The sequence below is a fragment of the Ruditapes philippinarum genome, unplaced genomic scaffold (genome assembly GCF_026571515.1).
Source record: "Ruditapes philippinarum isolate M1 unplaced genomic scaffold, ASM2657151v2 ctg5741_1_1_1_1, whole genome shotgun sequence".
Taxonomy (NCBI): domain Eukaryota; kingdom Metazoa; phylum Mollusca; class Bivalvia; order Venerida; family Veneridae; genus Ruditapes; species Ruditapes philippinarum.
Genome location: NW_026862270.1, coordinates 38,745 through 57,390, shown reverse-complemented (window position 1 = coordinate 57,390; position 18,646 = coordinate 38,745). Strand labels below are relative to the sequence as shown.

General features: G+C 32.5%; 3 protein-coding genes across 3 annotated transcripts; all 3 read right to left on the bottom strand.

Moving 5' to 3' along the window:
• Positions 1 to 2,592: 2,592 nt before the first annotated feature.
• LOC132718480 (structural maintenance of chromosomes protein 6-like) lies at positions 2,593 to 6,338 on the bottom strand. The gene is made up of 4 exons (XM_060702179.1): positions 6,335 to 6,338; positions 5,290 to 5,825; positions 3,679 to 4,354; positions 2,593 to 2,609 (listed from the first exon to the last, which is right to left on the bottom strand). Exons 1-4 carry the CDS (start codon positions 6,336 to 6,338, stop codon positions 2,593 to 2,595), a joined length of 1,233 nt encoding a protein of 410 aa, XP_060558162.1.
• A 101-nt stretch (positions 6,339 to 6,439) lies between these two features.
• Positions 6,440 to 11,388, bottom strand: LOC132718473 (caspase-2-like). Its single transcript, XM_060702172.1, has 2 exons — positions 9,887 to 11,388; positions 6,440 to 6,662 (listed from the first exon to the last, which is right to left on the bottom strand). Exons 1-2 carry the CDS (start codon positions 10,019 to 10,021, stop codon positions 6,504 to 6,506), a joined length of 294 nt encoding a protein of 97 aa, XP_060558155.1. The 5' UTR covers positions 10,022 to 11,388; the 3' UTR covers positions 6,440 to 6,503.
• A 2,079-nt stretch (positions 11,389 to 13,467) lies between these two features.
• LOC132718479 (myosin heavy chain, embryonic smooth muscle isoform-like) lies at positions 13,468 to 16,730 on the bottom strand. Its single transcript, XM_060702178.1, has one exon. The coding sequence runs from the start codon at positions 16,557 to 16,559 to the stop codon at positions 15,396 to 15,398; it is 1,164 nt and encodes a 387-aa protein (XP_060558161.1). The 5' UTR covers positions 16,560 to 16,730; the 3' UTR covers positions 13,468 to 15,395.
• Between the last annotated feature and the right edge of the window lie 1,916 nt (positions 16,731 to 18,646).

Sequence of the window (18,646 nt, the reverse complement as noted above, 5' to 3'; positions counted from 1 at the left end):
GGCAATTTGAAAAGGACAGATAATCTTAAATTTATTTTTTGCGAAGTAATATGCGACTTAGATATTTTTTCCCTGATTATAATCTTTTTGTTAAGATTAATATCTTAGTTAAAATATGATAAACAAGATCAACAAGGAAAGGCGGCGTTCAATGAATGCAGCCCCCACCCGACCCAGTAACAAGAGCCAGTGGCAAGGAGCCCAGGAGGACCCCAATCAAAAACAGGACAGGGCGCAAGTCAGAGCATGGGCAGGCAATCCACTACATAAGAATAAATAATTATGTCTCCCCCACCTCGGGGGGAGACATATTGTTTTTGCCCTGTCCGTCCGTCAGTCCGTCCGTCCGTCCATTCTTCGTTTCCGGACGATAACTAGAGTTCCTTTTGACCTACAGCTCTCAAACTTCATAGGATGAACGGTCTTATTGAGCAGATGATCCCTATTGTTTTTGGGGTCAGTAGTTCAAAGGTCAAGGTCACAGTGACCGTTGGTCATCTCCATTTCCATTCCTGTTTCCATTCACAGTTATTCTCAGCAGTGGGGGAGACATGCGCTTTTTTACAAAAGCATCCTCTAGTTAGTAACTGATAAGGAACTAAAAGAAAACAAATAAATGATTGAATATTAGGCAACTAAAGTCAAAAGGCACAAGGTAAGGGGACATGAGACCCGGGGAAGGGGGGGAATAAATAAAATAAATAAAAACTTGGGGCAAAGGGGAAGATACTTACCGTAGCCGAGAAAACAACAAGAGACACAAAAGTGTCACCAAAACAGTATAAAACAACATAGACTACATTCTGAGGAACACAGAGAGGGAGATTAATATCTCAAAAAAAAGAAGATCATCACTTAACACTTGTGATACATATTCAGTATAAAATTAGAATGCATTACTATAAAAACAGATAACCCTTAAAGGGCATTCTTCCTCAATTATCTCCCTTTTTAAGAAAAAAAAACATCAGAGATATTCACTTCAAACTGGAAATACTTGTTACATATCAAGGCAAGAATTTCTGCCAAACAGTTTTATCAGAATTATGCCCCTTTTTCTACTTTGCTTTCAAATACTGAGAAACGTATAGCACTCTCTTGTTTATAGTTCAATTAATTTTGTTCCTGCAACAACAATATTAGCTATGGTTTTTAAGCTGTTACTTTTTTCTTTGCTATTAGATAGAGATTGAATAAGTGATAGAAACTTGCTCAAACATAAAATAGTTATAGTTGGACATTCACTCTTGTATTATAAGATTACTGGTTGAATACTATTGGAGACTGCTCTTAATTTTCTTGACAATGAAATTTGACCCACACTTCTTGGCTTTCTTCTTCCAAATGTAAACAGAGTGGTTCAAGACCTTGGCAGAATTGTAGAGATTGTCTTTATAGAGATTGCCAGATAATATAAACAAGGGTAAAACAGGTAAGTGTAAAGTAAAGTCAATGAACATGCAAAGTCATAATACTTGTTCACTCTAGTCACAAATAGTGTCACATACAGGATTAGTAGAATAAACATCATCATAAACCCTCCACAACAAAGTCCTCCTAACTAAAAATGACAGTGTGGATTAAAGACCTTTGCATAAAATTAGTTAGTACCCATTCAAGGTTGGTGTGCTTAATATGATATATTGCCATTGATTAGTGCCTACATGATCATGTTGTAACTGCAGAAGTTTGTTTGTGCCCCTTTGTTGTCCTACAGAAAGTGTAAAATGGAAAATGCTGCTAAGCTATATAATGAGGGTATACATTAATTACCATAATGACCAAGGATAATAATGGTTGCTAGTCATATAACTGATATTTGCTACACTATGTATTTAATGAGAGTAGATGAACAATGATGATTATTGTATCATAGTTTGGGGACCTTTGTGTTGAAAATGTATCCGAGTGAAATCATATACATATACATGCACAGTGAGTTAACTGGAGTGCAGGTATTAGTTACCCGCACTCCAGAGCATGCCCATTGATTGGCTCATTTCTTCTGGGGTTTACTTAATGTAAATGCAGAGAAAGGGATAGCAATAGAAATATCATATTCAGATGCTCGTTCATTGTTCCTTTCTTTCTGGGGTTTTATGTTGTGACAACAGGGAATGTGTGACTATGATACAAAAGAGAAAGAATATCAAAACACTCAGCAATCTGATTAATACTCGGGGCTACACCCCCTCGTACAAATCAGATAGCCTCGTGTTTTGATGCTCTTTCTTTTACTTAAATTTGGTGGTCATACTTGAATATTAAATAAAACTTGAAAGTCATGTTATGATTCAAATAGGGTTGTTGTTAACAAATAATATTCAATCAAAAATGAGGGTGTGCATTACTGAGTGATTACACTGTGGGTTTGAATCCAACAAGGAGACTTTGGAAACTGTTATGTAAAGAAATCTTCCAGCTAGCTTATGGTATGTTGATGGTTCTGCTCAGTTGCCTGTTTGTGTCGCTCTGAGAGGCACTTACTGTCTTCCTCAATCAGTAAAAGCTGGACAGTAACCTTTACAGTGTTGGTGGGACGTAAAACACAACCCAATCATCCAAAAGTTTAACAAATGACTTAAGTATAACTTACTTTACATCCAGATCTGTTAACATGATAAATATAATGGTGAACAACAATAAATATTTATTTATTTGAATTCCAACATAATAAATGTAGAAATGGTATTAAATATATTGAGCAAAGATCTGAGTAAAGAATAGAGAATATATAAAATAGTGCTTGTGTGAACTCAACTTCCTATAGAATAGTACTAATGTGAACTTAACTTCCTTCTGAATAACTCAAGGCTTCTTTAAAATTAAGAAATCTGTTTAAAGTTCCCAATTGATTCTTGAAAATTTCCCATAACTGTGAACTTCAAGATTTCTGTCACCTAGTCCAAGACTTGTATGAAACTTTTTATGCAAAACACTGTCTATATTATAATTATCACCAGAATGTCCTGATAATCTGGCATGGGATGTTGCAAAAAGAGAAGTAATAAAATGTCACTCCTTAATTATAACATGAATATTCATCATTGACAAGAGAGGAAGTAATTATTGCCTCAACTATCACTCTATTATTAGGCTAACTTGTCTAGTTAACTGTTTTATGATTTTTGTCATCAAATTTCTTTTACCTATAACCTGCTGAAATTATTGTTTAATATCCTTCCTTAACATGATTTATCAAGGTGAAAATTTAAAATTTGTTCGCCAACAGTAAAAAGCATGGATGTGCCTCTCTCTATACTATCACTTTCTGTTCCAGTGGGACAAGGGTGAAAACTGTTTTTGTTTTGAAATTGCAAGGTTTATTATCTAGGTTGATAATTTCAATTTCCTGTTGGTTGCCTAAGATTTCTGCTTTTCTGTATAAGATGGGATGACATTTTCATGATATTCTTTGAAGTTGAAAACTTTGAGATGCCATTTTGCTGGGGGTTTAGTCTTAAAGCTTTTTTGACCTTCCCCTCTTTTCCATATTTCGCTCCTTTTTTATGCTCCCTTACCATTTTTTGGGTCCCCCTTTACTGTTGCCTCATTTGTCCCGTGGTTGCCTCTTTCCTTTTTTTCAAATTTCAGTTGGGAAATTTTTACAAATTATAGTGTTTTTTATATTTAGCAGCTGTACACTCAAGAAAATACTTTTTATTTGATCTATTTTACTTGGACTTCTTTTCTGACCAACAGCTCCATTTTGACTATTAGAAAACTTGAAATCTAAATCTTGGTAATCCCTCTCTCTTTCTCTTGATCTGGAAGCTTTACTTTTCTCATCTTGGTCTATATTATGTATATTATCAACAGAACCTCTTGTTCCAGGTCTTTCTGGATGTGGCTGAGCGGCAAACATGCCCCTATCTGACTCAAGTCGTCTACCAAATGAACTCCTCATTTGTGAACTCTGGGAGGTAACTCCTCCATAAACATGTCTTTGTTTTACTTTAAGATTACCTCCCTTTGGTTCTTCAAACATAGATTGTGGTCCATTAACTGTTTCAATTTTAGGATTTACCTGGTCTTCCCTCATTTTTGCAAGTTTCTTTAGATTTTCAGACTTTTTCAGCATTAGATTTTCTGTCTTTAAGTTTTCATTGTCAAGCTTCAAGCTTCTTACCTCTGCTCTTAACTGTTTAATTTCTGTGCTATTAGTGTCATAATGTAAGGCTAAATAAGAACTTCTTAGTTTACTTTTCTTGGTGGTATCTGCATCCATCACCATTTTTCTTAGCTCATCTATGATCTTTTGTTTTTCTTCTCTTTCAGAATTAATAGCTTGTAACTTTTCAATTTCTTCTTTAAACTTCTTAATCTCTTCGTTCAAGTGATTGATTTCTGTTGCCTGTAAAGAATAAAGTTTTAACAGTAAGATGTGTGGATGCGAAAATGTAACAAAATGGGGACTTTTGAATTCTCGTATGAGATGAAAATATGTAGTTATCTAAGACAATGTCATTGATTTTACTGAGGTGCCTATTGGTGACAGGAAAACATTTAGAAAAAAGTTATAAACATAATTTTACAAAGGAATTTCTTTTAAATGATTATTTTTTGTCTTTATCATTATCTTATTTACTAATTGATCTCATTTAACCAATTTCAATGCTTAACTGGTTTTTTGCATGAAACTTTTCGAGGGAAAGTAACTCCTATAAAACCAATATTAATGTACATTAACAAAATGGACCTGGCAATCCAATAAAACAAGTTGTGGAATGACTTCAAACTAAAACAAAATTCATTCAACATTCATTTTGTCATTATGGTTTAACAAGAATACAACTGTAATTCCTGATTTCTTAGATTTATTTTATGCCTGCTTTAATGGTTTTTACTTCAACCATAGTATGCACTGGTCTTGAAAAGTGCTTGAAAACTATCTATGTCTTGAAAAGTGCTTGAATTGAGTGTGTCCTTGAAAAGGACTATTAATCGGTTATCAAATAAAGCAATGTTTGGAATGCACAGTCCCGAGTGCTAATGTGGGTATGCATGAAGATATTTGAAGTAGATGGTATACATGTGTGGGAGAAAGTAAAAAAGCATAGAGTATTAGAGAAGCAATGAGAGAGGTAACACCCTCAAGTAAAATGCAGATTAGGTGTCTGGAGGGTACAATTGCTTTTAGATAGAAATCTTTGCTTCACACTTTGATTGTTTGCTAAGAAGCTACTGGAAAATGCAAAATTGACCTAAAGAAGTCATTGAAAAGTGCTTAAATTTAGTTGACAGATTTCTGTTTGAACCCTGATATAACTGAAAACATAAAAATGATACCTGGTTCCTACATCTGTTCTCCAGTTTACTGATATGATCAGCATATTTATTCTTCTGTACATCCTTTTCCTTCACATCTTGTTCTAGTTGTCTCTTTGATTTCTGCAAGTTTATAATGTGTGAGACTAGGGGATAGTTCCTGTCCCTCCCTCCTAGCAACGCATGACATTGAGAGAATGTCATCTCGTGCTCGTCAAGGTGAGTGCAGATGTCATCAAGAAGCTTGTCCACCATCTTAATGGTAATAGGTTCAGGTGTTATAGCTTCGGAATCTACATGAGAATGCTTATGAAGGTGGGACTTTAATTTGGTGTACATATTGTTCAGTGTTTGTTGTGGCATGTTTGAGGACACTGCGTGGTTTGTGGTTGAGACCGACAGGGAGTGCCGCCGCTCAGAGATTTCCTTGCTCTTGAAGGTCTTTTCGAAAGCTTTCTCCTGATGTTTAGAAGGCTTTGCAGTGTTGTTCTCATTATCAACGGTCTCCTTTGAAGTGTCATGAGTGTCTTTGTGCTCGTAGGTAAACAGTTTCTGTTCTGAAAAGCATTTGAAAAGAAAACTTAATGTTAAAGCAACATATAAGTTTAGTGTATTTACACTCCCTTTCCTCTCAGATAGAAAGAGGCATAATGTGCCTTTAATAAAAGATTTTAGGGATTAATTAAAGGAATTCCATTGAGGTCCAAAAGCATAAAAACAAAGCATTTGATTGTATTTTTTTTTTACAAAGATTAAGTAGGCCACTTTAAAACAAAAAGATATGCAAAAGATAATTATGAAATATGTTACTCAGATAAAACTGAAAATCATATTTTTGTGGTATTTGTAGCTCAATATGTGAAAAGTGTGGAAGGTTTTTCAATTTGTGGTCATTTTATATGGTTATTATTTTGGAAAAAAGGGAGTGAGTAAATGAACAAATTTAAAGTGATTGGTCCAGACTTACTTCAAATTGGACATAAATCTCAAATTTTTTTATTTCCAGTCCCGTCATGCCAAAAGACCTAAGTGTCAAGTCCCTTTAAAACAATTTATTATTATCTACTCATGCCATTGTATACATTGATTCAATAAGTAATAATAATAATAATAAAGACTTTATTGACTTTATTTAAAGAGGCAACATAGTTGGGCATGCCCAGTCTTCCCTATGAGTCTCTATCAAATATACAATGTACATAATATAAACATTTACAAACATTTTTAGATTAAAACTATTGTTTCTTACCTTTTTCATAGTTCATTTCAAGTTTGTCGCCCAGGAAGGGAGAATATTTTTTGACACCCTCTAAGAAGATTGGGAAAGCTTTTGACCCACGTTTAGGCAGCAACAGTAGTAACTCAGTTATCTTCTCATGTTGACTGGATTTTGCCTGGAAAAAATAAAAAAAATAGTGCTTTCAATGATACAAAAAATATCCTGTTGTATGCAGGCAGCAGTAATAATATATGATGAAATTTCATTAAGAAATTTAAGAATTGCACGTACATCAATAATGTTTGAATGGCACAGATATGTCACATCATCAGGTCACACCTCTAGATTGTTCGACTAATAACCAGAGAACCTTTTCGCTTACAGTCGTAAGATGTGGTGTGAAGGTTTGTCATAACTAGAAAATAACCCCTAATGATTTTGAGATCAAAAGGTCACAGAGGATGTGTGTTGTATCAAATGAACCCTTTAGTCTACAGGCCAAAGTTGGTCGTGACCGACTGCTGAGATATTACCAAAAAAGTGTTTAAATTAGCAAAGCAACAAAATATATGAGAAATTGTTTAAATATTATTATTATAAAGGCATATGCTATGGTTACATATAGCTAAATGAAAACTATCAAAGACTTTATTTAAACTTTACATGATCTGAGATCTGGCAGAAATGTTTTATATTAATTTGAAGTGAAAAAAAACACTTTAGGTTCACCAACCTAGTTTTTGAGTTTCATGCCTTTGAGTTTGAAAATTTGCTTATTTCAAGTGCAGATTATTCACAAACAAAGTTAGCAATTCCTTATTTTTTCTGTTTTTCATATATCTGACTAAATTCTGGTGTTTGTACAAAATTATAAGTAGTTAGACTTTTGAGCTCACCAGAGCACAAAGTGCTCAGAGGGGAGCTTTTGTGATGGCAGTGTGTCCAGCTTCATTGTCCACAATTTCTTTAAACAACATCTCTTCCTAAACCACTTGATGGATTTTGACTAAACATTACAGATGCTGATCCTCTACAAAAATATATAAATAGTTCTAGTCTGTGACAGGAGCTAAAAATAAACTTCAAAAAATGTGATGTTTAAAAATCTTCTTCTCAGAAACTACAATTATACCCAAAGCTTAGTTATTTGGCATGTAGCATCACCTTATGGTCTTCTGCAAATGTTTATAGATTATGCCCATGATGTCAAAAATGGCACCTTGGGGGGTCACTTAGTTTACATACTTTACATAGGAAAATACATTTAAGTCTGCAATGCCTCAGAGCTCTGATATTTGGCTTGTAGATTTGTCAAATGGATCTGTACAAAAGTTACAGAAATTATTTCCATGGGGTTACAATTGGCTGCACCCTTGGGTCACTTAGTTTATATAGCCGTCTATAGTAAAAATACTAAAGACTTCTCCTCAGAAAGTACAATGCCTAAAGTTTAGATATTTGGCATGTAGCATCACCTAGTGGTCTTTTACAAAAGTTCTATAAATCATGCCCTTTTTGTCAAAACTGGCTTTGCCCCAAGGTAACTTAGTTTAAATAGACTTGTATAGGTAAATACATACAAGAAAAGCATTGATGCAAAGCATCAAAGGGCGTCCAAACAGCACGTGCAGATGAACTAGTAGATATATGATGACAAGATATTCTTATAAACTTTTCAATGGTTCATTGGGTTTTACCAGAATTGTATATCACTTTTGAATGAACGGACGAAAGACATTGTTCATTATTTATAACTTTGATTGGCATGCTAGAAATTAGAATATTACTTGTTATTTCTTTATGATCGTGGTTATTAATAGCAACGGATATACATGTATACAATCATTTATAATCCATATGTGTAACGCATGATCAACACCATACTTGTGTAATTGTCCCTTATTATGTTATTGCTATTAACGAGGACCCCCTCTTAAGGTATCTGTTCACACTAAGTAACAATATGACACTTGTTATATTACCATGTTGATCATGTTGAGCATAATTGTTTATTATACAATAAATGTAATTTCTATTTTAATAAAAAAAAAATACAGATTTTATGAATATTGTTTTCTTTTCTTTTTTTGTGTGTGTTTTATGCGCTATTTTAATACTGAGTTTTTACGTTTACTACTATTTTAAGAATTCAATTGTCATAATGATCGACGATTATAAGTCAAAACTTAACTGGAAAAAGTCAGTAAATCATGGTTAATCTTTCAATTTATAATATTGTTTATTCTTAAACCATATACATGTACATTTGTATTTTTCTTTATCATTTTTTAAATTATCAATCAATTGAATAATTCATAAAATCTGATTTGTAACTTTGAATAATTCCTCGGAATCTTTACTAAACACAAATAACAAATTATATAAAATGTTTTAAAGTTGATAGTGTCATATTAATGCCATAAAAATGTACAGTTTTTCTCAATTATTGTACATATTTATTGTTTTTATCTCATATAGATAAAATATAACATGCGATTTGTGTTGTTGGTTTTTTTTTTCGAATTGTATGTTTATGTATAATAATAATCAATCAATTCGAGAGTTGATCTGTGTTTATTAATTATTGTAACCAAACTAAGTGACAAACATTCATTTTGAAAAAAAGCTTATTTATCTGTAAAATATTTGTTCTGTTCTGTAACGATATCTACTCCAAAACCGGGAGAGACCGGACAATTGTGGTACTATTCGCCGGTCATTAGTAAATCCCGGGAGAGACCAGGAATTACCTAGGAGTACATCCCTCTATAAATAGATTTTCGGAATATTAAGGTCATCAACTCATCATTCTATTAACAGCTTTCGGAATAACATACCATAATAACCCACTGTGTACTACAAAATGATAAGCAAAAATACCCCGAAGAGCGCGATTTATTGACGGAAAAGGTTATTTCATTTGAAAATGTTTGCATTGCGAAATTCTCCAGTTTGCCATTCATTGTACATATCGCGACTAATTAACAATCAAGCACCCTCATACCGATCGGAATGATCGGCTTTTATTATTGGCAACTATAAAAGGCTCGAGAAGTTGCTGTCGCCCTTTCACAAAATCTCATTTCATTCCAATAGGCGCCGCGCTTCGGCGCGGACGCCAATAAGTCTTCTTTTGTGAAACTACAGTGCCAAGAGCTTAGACTTTTGCTTGTATTGACCACTACAATTTAAGTTGCATAAGTCATGCCCCTGACTATATTACCCTAGCATATGCCTTTAATGCAATGAAGTTTTCTTAGAATGTTTGCAATAAACTGTGAGTCTGAAATAGATTTAAGTAAGTTTGTTATTCTATCCTCATATCCAAATAAAACACACAGAAAATTGTTGTAATTTTTTTAGTAAAGTTTTTTTTTTTTTTTTAAAGTTGTATTTTACCTGAATAGTCTGGACTGAAGCTTCTGTAAGGATATCTTTGTGTAGCAGGTATCCCAGCATATCCTGATCTAATACCAGATTCTTTAGTATGTCACCATGATGATTTCTCAACACTTTCTTCTGTATATCATTCATTTTAAACAAACTTATATATGTTAGTTACTTTTCCTTAAATTCAATCTTTTGTTTAAATAAATTTGTTTGAAAATGCTGTTTTATGTGAGTAGAAACCTTTATGTCTGGTTAATCATATGAAATATTTTCAAGAATGATTAAAATCTTCTTTTAAAGATGCCTTGTAGCATTCCTTTTTCAAATAATTTTGACGTAACTTTGATTTATTGTGTAATTTTATTTACAATGCTTTCTCTGCATTTTGTCCTTTGCTCCAGACTTTCTTTCATTTTTTGCATTTTTTCTTGAATCTAGACTCAATCCTTTAGAAGTAATTGAAATTCCTTAAAAAAAATCTTTTATTAAAACTTGCTTGCTCCAGATTTCCATTTATTTGTCCTTTAATCAAAACTTGCTTTCTCCTGATTTTCTTGAAATTGTATTTTAACTAAAACTTGCTTTTAGAAATTGTCCTTTAATCTTTTTTTAATTTGTTTTCCTAATGTCAATGAAATAATCCTTTAATTGAAACTTGTTTTCTCCTCGTTTTCTTTAAATTTTCCTTCAATTTGAACTTGTTTTTTTTAGGGCTTACTTGAAATTTTGTCCCTTTACTTCCTTTTTTCAGCTAAATTGCTTTATTCTTTACCCTTTATCGATTAACTCTTATGATCTTGCTGATGCATTTTACATATAGAATGTCTCTAAAATTAAAGTAAAACATTTATAATCAACAATAGCAAGAATGAACTCCAAGTCTGTACCATTCCTTTTTGTCTTTTTCAGCTTTTCCTTTTCCATTTATTTCAACAAATGTTGATAAACTTTTGCTTTAATCAATACTTTTTCCGTTGTTTTAGAATATTTTCAATCAGATTTAGCCTGAACATTGATTTCACTTTTTATTTATTTAAACAAGTTTGAAATTTGCGTTCAGAAACTAATCAGTTTGTTAATTGTATGTATGAAATATTTCACAAATCCATGATGAAAAAAAAATCATTATTGTAGAGTCACTTCAAAGATTTTGTCTGCAAACACATTTATCATTGGTGAATTTTTGTTTTAGTGGGACACAGTCTATACCTATACAAATCTTGTGTCACAGTCTACAATTGTAGATCACTAGAGATACAGATCAGTCAAATATTAAAACATCTTCTCTTGACATATAATCAAATTTTTTCCCCAATTCAACCAGGGGTGTAAACTGTAGAACTGCAATATTTTGAAACGTTAACTCTATTGTTTTACTGAAGTTTGATTGGAACAATTGATTTGGAGCTGATCAGATGTATAGCTGTACATAACAGCTATTGTGTATCTCGTTGAACTTGGAGTATGGCATATAATGATATCTACAACATCAAAGACTTGTTGCAAAAATGTTGTAAATACGTTCATTTAAGATTTGTTATTTACGACATTATTGCATTAAGTGTTCAAATGATATATCATCTATTGCCGGTATTATAAAGAACATTGGGTCTAGTCTGTTTAATTCAGACATAAAATGTTTGAAGTGAATCAGCCGTTTTGGTGGGAAATGACACGATACATTGTTTCAAGGTGTTTGCCATAGTTTTGTTTATGTAAATCAATGTTAAATTGTATTGTTGTAACAGTATATGCTTACCTCCAATACATAGAAAACACATTGTAATATCTTGTCAGGTATACATTCTTTAAACATTACCCAGTGCTTAATTGTGGCCAGATATTTTATAATTTCACCAGTACTTGCCAGGTTCAGCCGGCATGTCCATGATTTGAACTGTTCGCTATTTAGTCAGTACAGTTTCTGAAATTTTGCTAAAAATGATGAATGGTTTGATTCCTATTGAAAAAAGATGGATATATTCATTATAAGATATTTAAAATGGAATTGGTCAAAAAAAAAATTTGATTGTTTTTAATGTATAAGGTGCTTTTAAAAAGAAAGACAATATTTGCTTCCTTTATAAGAAACATTGTCAATAATTATCAAGGTATTTAAATGATAAGTATTTAAGGTAGTAAACATGCAGAATGGTTTTTGTGTCACCTCTACGGAGTAGTGGTCACGTCGTCTGTCTGTCTGTCCGAGCAAACATTTTGGGTTTAGGGGCTATATAACAGTAAAGAGAACAAAAGAGAACAAAAGGTTCATTCCGTAATCAAAGGGTTTAGGGGCTAGTAGCCCTTAAGAAAACAAAGAAAATAACAAAGAAAATAGCACCTAAAGCCAAAATGTTGGAACGTCCGTCCCTCACAAAACTTGTCCGGATTACTCCTCATAAACTACTGGGGCAATTTCATCCAAACTTTACAGGAATGATCAGTACCAAGTCTAGTTGTGCATATGGTCAGCATTTTCCGGTTCAATGAGTTATGGCCCTTAAATAATTTTTACTTTTAAAGTTTGTCCGGACTACTTCTTTTATACCACTAATGCAATTTCAATGAAACTTTACAGGATTGATCTGTAGCTCAAGTCCTTGTGCATATTGCACGGGTTTTCTGGTTGAATGATTTTTGGTCGAGTTATGGCCCTTTGATAAAAAGGTGTTTTTTCTGTGTGTTGCCAGACTACTCCTCATAAACTACTGGTGCAATTTTATCCAAACTTTACAGGAATGATCAGTACCAAGTCTAGTCGTGCACTGTCTGTCTGTCTGTCCGTCTGTCACAAAACTTGTCCCAACATGAAATTGGCCATCATGAGGCGCTTGTATTTTGCTTAAAGTTAATTTGTACTTGCAGAAATGTTAACATCCATTAAGCCATTTTCAGGCTTCTACTTCAACATACGGTGCCTAATGTAATAAATCTATATTGTAAGAAAAATATTAAGCTTGAAACATTGAAGTAAGGAAAAACTTATTAGAAGTTAATATATCAAAATTTTCGACAATGTTATTTATGATTTGTAATCGACAAGGGTCTAGAAGCAGTGAGTATTATAGTTTTGTTTTTTCATACAAAGTTATCCCCTTGATCTTATTATCACCATTAGAATGAAGGAACCTGATATGGACATTAAGGAAATGTAATTCCACTGGGACGACAAACTGGTATGTGACAATCAAATTTCTTGGCTTCAAAAGACACACAACTCTCTAGATTGTGCACTAATGAATTCACATAAGGTCACATGAAGTCTTCATCCACCAGTAAGCCAGATAACCTATAATGTGTTGGTGCGACCAAATGAAAAAAAACAAAATGTTGTGGAAGTTGTGATTGCACAGGAAAAAAGTCTGACCATGCTCTGTATTGTTACATTATACTGTTACATCTCAGTTTCTGTATTGTGATATTAAAATCCCTTGGAATGAATGGTCAAAAATTCAAAGCTTGATCAGTGACACAGATTCAGCAGATTATTTTAGGAATAAATGTGGTATTTATTCATTTTACTTAAATCAAAACAATCCAATTTTTCAAAAAGATAAATTTAATTCTCGAAGAAAAACAATCACAGTCAATTTCACATTACAGATTTTTTTTAACAACTATGGTACAGACAAAAGTATATTCAATATACATTATGGATCACAGAAACACATAAAAAATTTCTATTATAAAATGATTATAAAATGTAGAATTGCAATTATAAACAACACCTGTTCCCTGACAGCACCTTCCACTTTTCTTGGGGCTGGGTAGTAAAATAAAAAGAAGTAGCCAAGGGACAAGGGTGTTCAAAGTTTGAAATCTATTACATTTTGTAGCAATTACCCTTAGCAAAAAAAAAAATTAAATCAAATTAAAGAAGAAAAGGGCTACACCTTGCCAAAATTTATTTTAGAAATTTTGGTGTTTGTTTTCATAATGATCATGTTTGAAGGGAATAACTTTGATAGCTTTGGAGAAAATGGACCTGAACATAAAACAAAAAGGCTTACCAGGGCTCAAAGTCCTTGTTGAAAAGGGGGCATAACTTTGGAAAAAAAATCTGGTATATTTTGCTCTTTTAAATGGCATTCTTTTATGTTAATGAACATGCATAGCAAGTTTGAAGTGAAGTTTCTAGTTTCTGAGAAAAATGAATATTAATGAACAGATTAAACCAACCCTGATGAGACTATATTAACTCCACTTCCTTCTTTGAAAAGTGAAGCTAAGAATGTTAAGAAATTGAAGCTTTTGCAATGATATAAACTTTTAAGATTTAAACAGTCTGTAAAATTTATTAAATCAGTTTACAATATCACATTCACACTAATTGAAGCAAAAATATATGATGGGAAAAATTAATCAAACACTCTACCCTGACCAACATGTGAATTTGTGCAAATATTAACAAACAGTCTATTTAAATTGTGACCAACAAGAAAGCTTAAATGGGGGATAAGAGAATTTTATGGTATTTACAGATGTTCATACATTAAAGCAAAGTTTCATGCTATGGTTTTAACAAATTTTCATATATTCAGCAAAGTATCCGAAATACCATATACAACAACTATAATAAATTTGCAAATATTCAGCAAAGTTTCATATCATATGGCTTTAACAAAATTATTTTCTAATGTTCACACAAAGTTTGATACCACAGCTTTAACAAATCTATGTAATAGAAAGAGCATCAAAACACGAGGCTAACTGATTTGTCCCCGTGAGTATAAATCAGATTGCCGAGTATTTTGATGTTCTTTATCTTTTGTATCATAATCAAAAATAAAAACACGTTCCCTGTTGTCCCAGAAAAAAGTAACCAATGAAGGAGTATCTGAATGTGATATTTCTGTCGCTTTCCTTTTCTCTGCCGTCACAATAATTAAACCCCAGCAAAAACGAGCCAATCAATGGACATGCTCTGGAGTGCGGGTAACTAATACCTGCACTCCAGTTAACTCCAGTACTGTGCATGTATATGTAAACAATTTAACTCCGACACATTTTCAACAGAAAGGTCCCCAAACTATGATACAAGTTATTATATTCAGTAAAGTTTCATACTATGGATTTTTCCCCAATATTTTCCCAAGATTCTTATTTTCAGCAAAGTTTCATAATAACCACAATCATCATGTATATTCAGCAAAGTTTCATGATACAAATGTATTGCTTTTTACCAGTATTCTTATAGTTAGCAAAGTTTCATACCATGGCTTTTACCAATATTCTTATATTCAGTAGATCAATTTAAGTCTCATAACAGAATATTATTATATTCAGCAAAAGTTTCATATCAAGTTCAGTATGTTGGTTTTTACCAAAACATATTTCTTGTTATCTCAACTAAGTTACATAAATTGCTCATACATTTTAATATTCTACTGTTTTATAAATATAGTCAAATCTATAATGATGACTTTGAACCAATTTTCATAGACTTAGGTATGGTGCTATACCATTATCTACAAACTTATATAAAGTATAAAGGCTTTTTTTCCAAATAAATTTCAAACTAAATGTGGAAACCATAACAGCATCCAGGAGAATCCAATGGCTTTTTGCAACAAGACCATTTATACAATACTTTTTCAAGCTTTCCATTCTCTTGAAATTTTTCCTTTATCTCTCTTCCTTTATGATGAAACTGACATGACTTGTGTGTATTTTCAACTGGCTTGAACAGTTTCTGACACCTAATGCACTGTGCCACATTGCTAGATCTGTAATCACCATTTCTTGCTGAGTAGATACTTCTCTTAAGTCTGTCTTTTATGATGGCTGATTCTTCAAGAGAGGAGGGATATGTTGCAAGCTGATCGCCTTCAACATACGTTCTTTCACGTACTGTACTTAATGTACTTTCAGATGAGTCATAAGAAGTGGTGGAATACCTCTTTTCACGTTTCTTATCATACAAGGTCTCTTTTGGTTTGTCCATAGCATTGAGATGGAAATTAGCTCCACAGTGAGTCTCATTATATTTGGCTATAATCTTCTGTAGTTTCTGACACTGCCTGTAAAGTGCAGCATTTTCTTTTGTCAGGAATGCAATTTTTTCATTCTTATCACGTAGATCTAATTCCAGTGTTTCCTTTTCATCTTGAAGACTCTCAGCCTTTGCTTTTAACTCTTTCACCAACATTCTATGCTTCTGTTTACTTTCTTCAATTTCTGTTTTGGAGACCTCAGACACACCAGCTTTGACTCTTAACTGTCTGACCTGAAACTTCAAGTTTTCCATCAGTCTTGCTGTAACCACTTCATGATCAAGATCATCATTGCTATCGTCGTCTTCTTCTTCCTCGTTAAACACCACATGTTTCATTGTTGAATGTTTCAGTGACTTTACTAATTCCTGTAATCCACCTTGTGTAGTTAGTATGACTTTATGTTGTCTGTCAATCTCATGCATTGACATTTGTAACCTTTCCTTCCAATGGTTTCTCTCTGCTTGCAGAGCTTTACTCACTATATCCTCTATACTTAAGTCCCTTTTTGAATCTTTACGTACCAAGTTATGTCTCTGTTTGGACTTGGAATGCAGTAGTTGCCCAACTGTGTGTTGAATGTCATCATCAATTGGCTCTGCTGACTCTCCATTTTGTTGATGCTTCACAGCTTCATCAGTTTCCTCTTCTAACTCAGCCATAAGATTGGCTTCATCCTCTTCTTCCATTGTGTTTCAGGAATTCCTGTTCAAATTTCTGAATTTTGGTACATATCACAATGTTTTGAATGGTTAGAAGAAGGAACTGTTTTATACTTCTTGTTGGGATACCTGGTTTGGAAAAGTTCAGCCTTTTAGAGTCTCAGTAGAATCTTGTTGAGAGATAGTGAGTTGCCATTTGTAACTGAAAAATATAAAGCAAAAGCATCTTTGTAACTGAAATTATAAATCAAATGTATCTTTGTAATGGAAAATATAAAGCAGAAGTGACTTAGTTACTGAAATATGTAAAGCAAAAGAAACTTAATAACTGAAAATGTATTTGCAAAAGCCTCTAATATCTGAAAATATCATTGTAACTGAAAATATAAAGCAAAAGCATCTTTATATTTCCTTATTTCTCGGTGATTCTTACACAATGTAATAAATGTTGTTTTAATAAAATTAGCAGTTAAAAAAGATCATAAAAAATTAAGGGAGGTTAATCATCATGTGTAAATCTAAAGTTTACTTTGAGTAGTTTCCCTTTTATAGTAAAACAGTGTGACATCATATAATGAAACCGATAAAGGTAGAGATGTGTAGAAAATGTTTTTATTTTGTTATCCTTTAACTCCATGATAACATGGGCAAGGTTAAAGTAATTATATTTCCCCACTTACCATGACCACATGAAATAAAATGATCTTGACCTTCATTACATTATTGACATAGAAAAGTGACCTTTAATAGTCTATATTCAAGGCAAAATGTCATTACTAACATTATACATGTAAATAGTTATCTTGATTCTCCAGTGCAATTACATACATTATGATTGCACATTGTATGTATGTATGTATAGATTTCACATTTGGCGCAATTACAGAATAAATTGGCAGTTTTATACATTCCCCTGAGACCACTATTAATAGCTTAATTTGATCTAACCCAAATGAACCTTTATATAGAAGTATAGAAATAATGGAGAATTTTCTAGAAAGAGAAAAATGGAGACATTTATAGACTAATCAATTCATGCACCTGAAGTTACCATATTCAATCAAAATGGTTAACCGTCCTGATTTGGACAAACTTTTTTTCAGGGTGGCAAACCCATTTGACTTTTGGACAAAGTTCATACACAGCTTAAAGTTCTGAAACTAGGTTTGATTCATGTAGGTTTTTGTGAGTATCTTTCTAAATACGTAATGGATTTTCTTCAAACTAAGTGCCCCTAAACAGAAAACACTTCCTTTACTTTTTATGCACTTTATTTCAATACTAGAAATATTTATTTTAAACCAACTACTGGAATTACTTTCAAAATTTTTCCAATGTGCACTTATTTGGAGTGTTGATTGGGTTTGCCTCCCTGATGTTTGTTACACATATTAAGATCAACATATCCTATAGTTAAAGGCACATTATGCCTCAGAAACAAAGAAATTTCTATTTCATTAGAAAGGGCAAACATGAATTTTATAATGTTTAAATAATGGTTTTAAAGAATGGTAGATGCTTGTTACCTGGAGAAAGTAACGAAATAATGTGTCATAAAAGTACGGAAATGTAAATAAAGTAGTATTTTGATGAAGTACAACAAAATTAAAAAGCTTCTAAGAAATAAAGAAAAAAAGCATTTCCGAGGCTAATGCTGCTTTAAGAAATATACCATGTAATGTGTGTCAATTGTTATTTATTATCAGCATCTGTCATAAGACAATTACATATAATTATCCATAAATAGAACCACTGTCCTACCTTCAGCTCTAACAATCTTCATAATGAGGACATTAATTTTGTTTCCCAATTAGTGCAAATGATTTAGATAAGGTACCAGATTTGGTACTTAAAGTTCATAAATTATTTGTATGTAGTTGCATGCAAAAAGAACTCACAGTAATAAGAGAGCAAATAAAGAAAGATGTAATTTAATGACTAATTATCACTTATGTGTACTTGTTTAAGTATGACATGCCATGGATGCATTGTTTGTGACAGACTGTTGTATGATGTAATATAGTATAAAATTAACAAGGTATATAATAAATCCTAATATTTTACTATTAAATGGTATAAAGCTGTAATAACTATCTAATGAAATATTTTTTATA

What these genes read in the sequence shown, in the direction of transcription:
- LOC132718479 (XM_060702178.1), bottom strand. Translation starts at nt 16,559, where the DNA reads ATGGAAGAAGAGGATGAAGCCAATCTTATGGCTGAGTTAGAAGAGGAA.
- LOC132718473 (XM_060702172.1), bottom strand. Translation starts at nt 10,021, where the DNA reads ATGAATGATATACAGAAGAAAGTGTTGAGAAATCATCATGGTGACATA. An exon ending in CTTCAGTCCAGACTATTCAG is followed by an intron (nt 6,663 to 9,886) that starts GTAAAATACAAC and finishes TATTTTTTCCAG; the next exon opens with GCAAAATCCAGTCAACATGA.
- LOC132718480 (XM_060702179.1), bottom strand. An exon ending in AGAACAGATGTAGGAACCAG is followed by an intron (nt 4,355 to 5,289) that starts GTATCATTTTTA and finishes TATTCTTTACAG; the next exon opens with GCAACAGAAATCAATCACTT.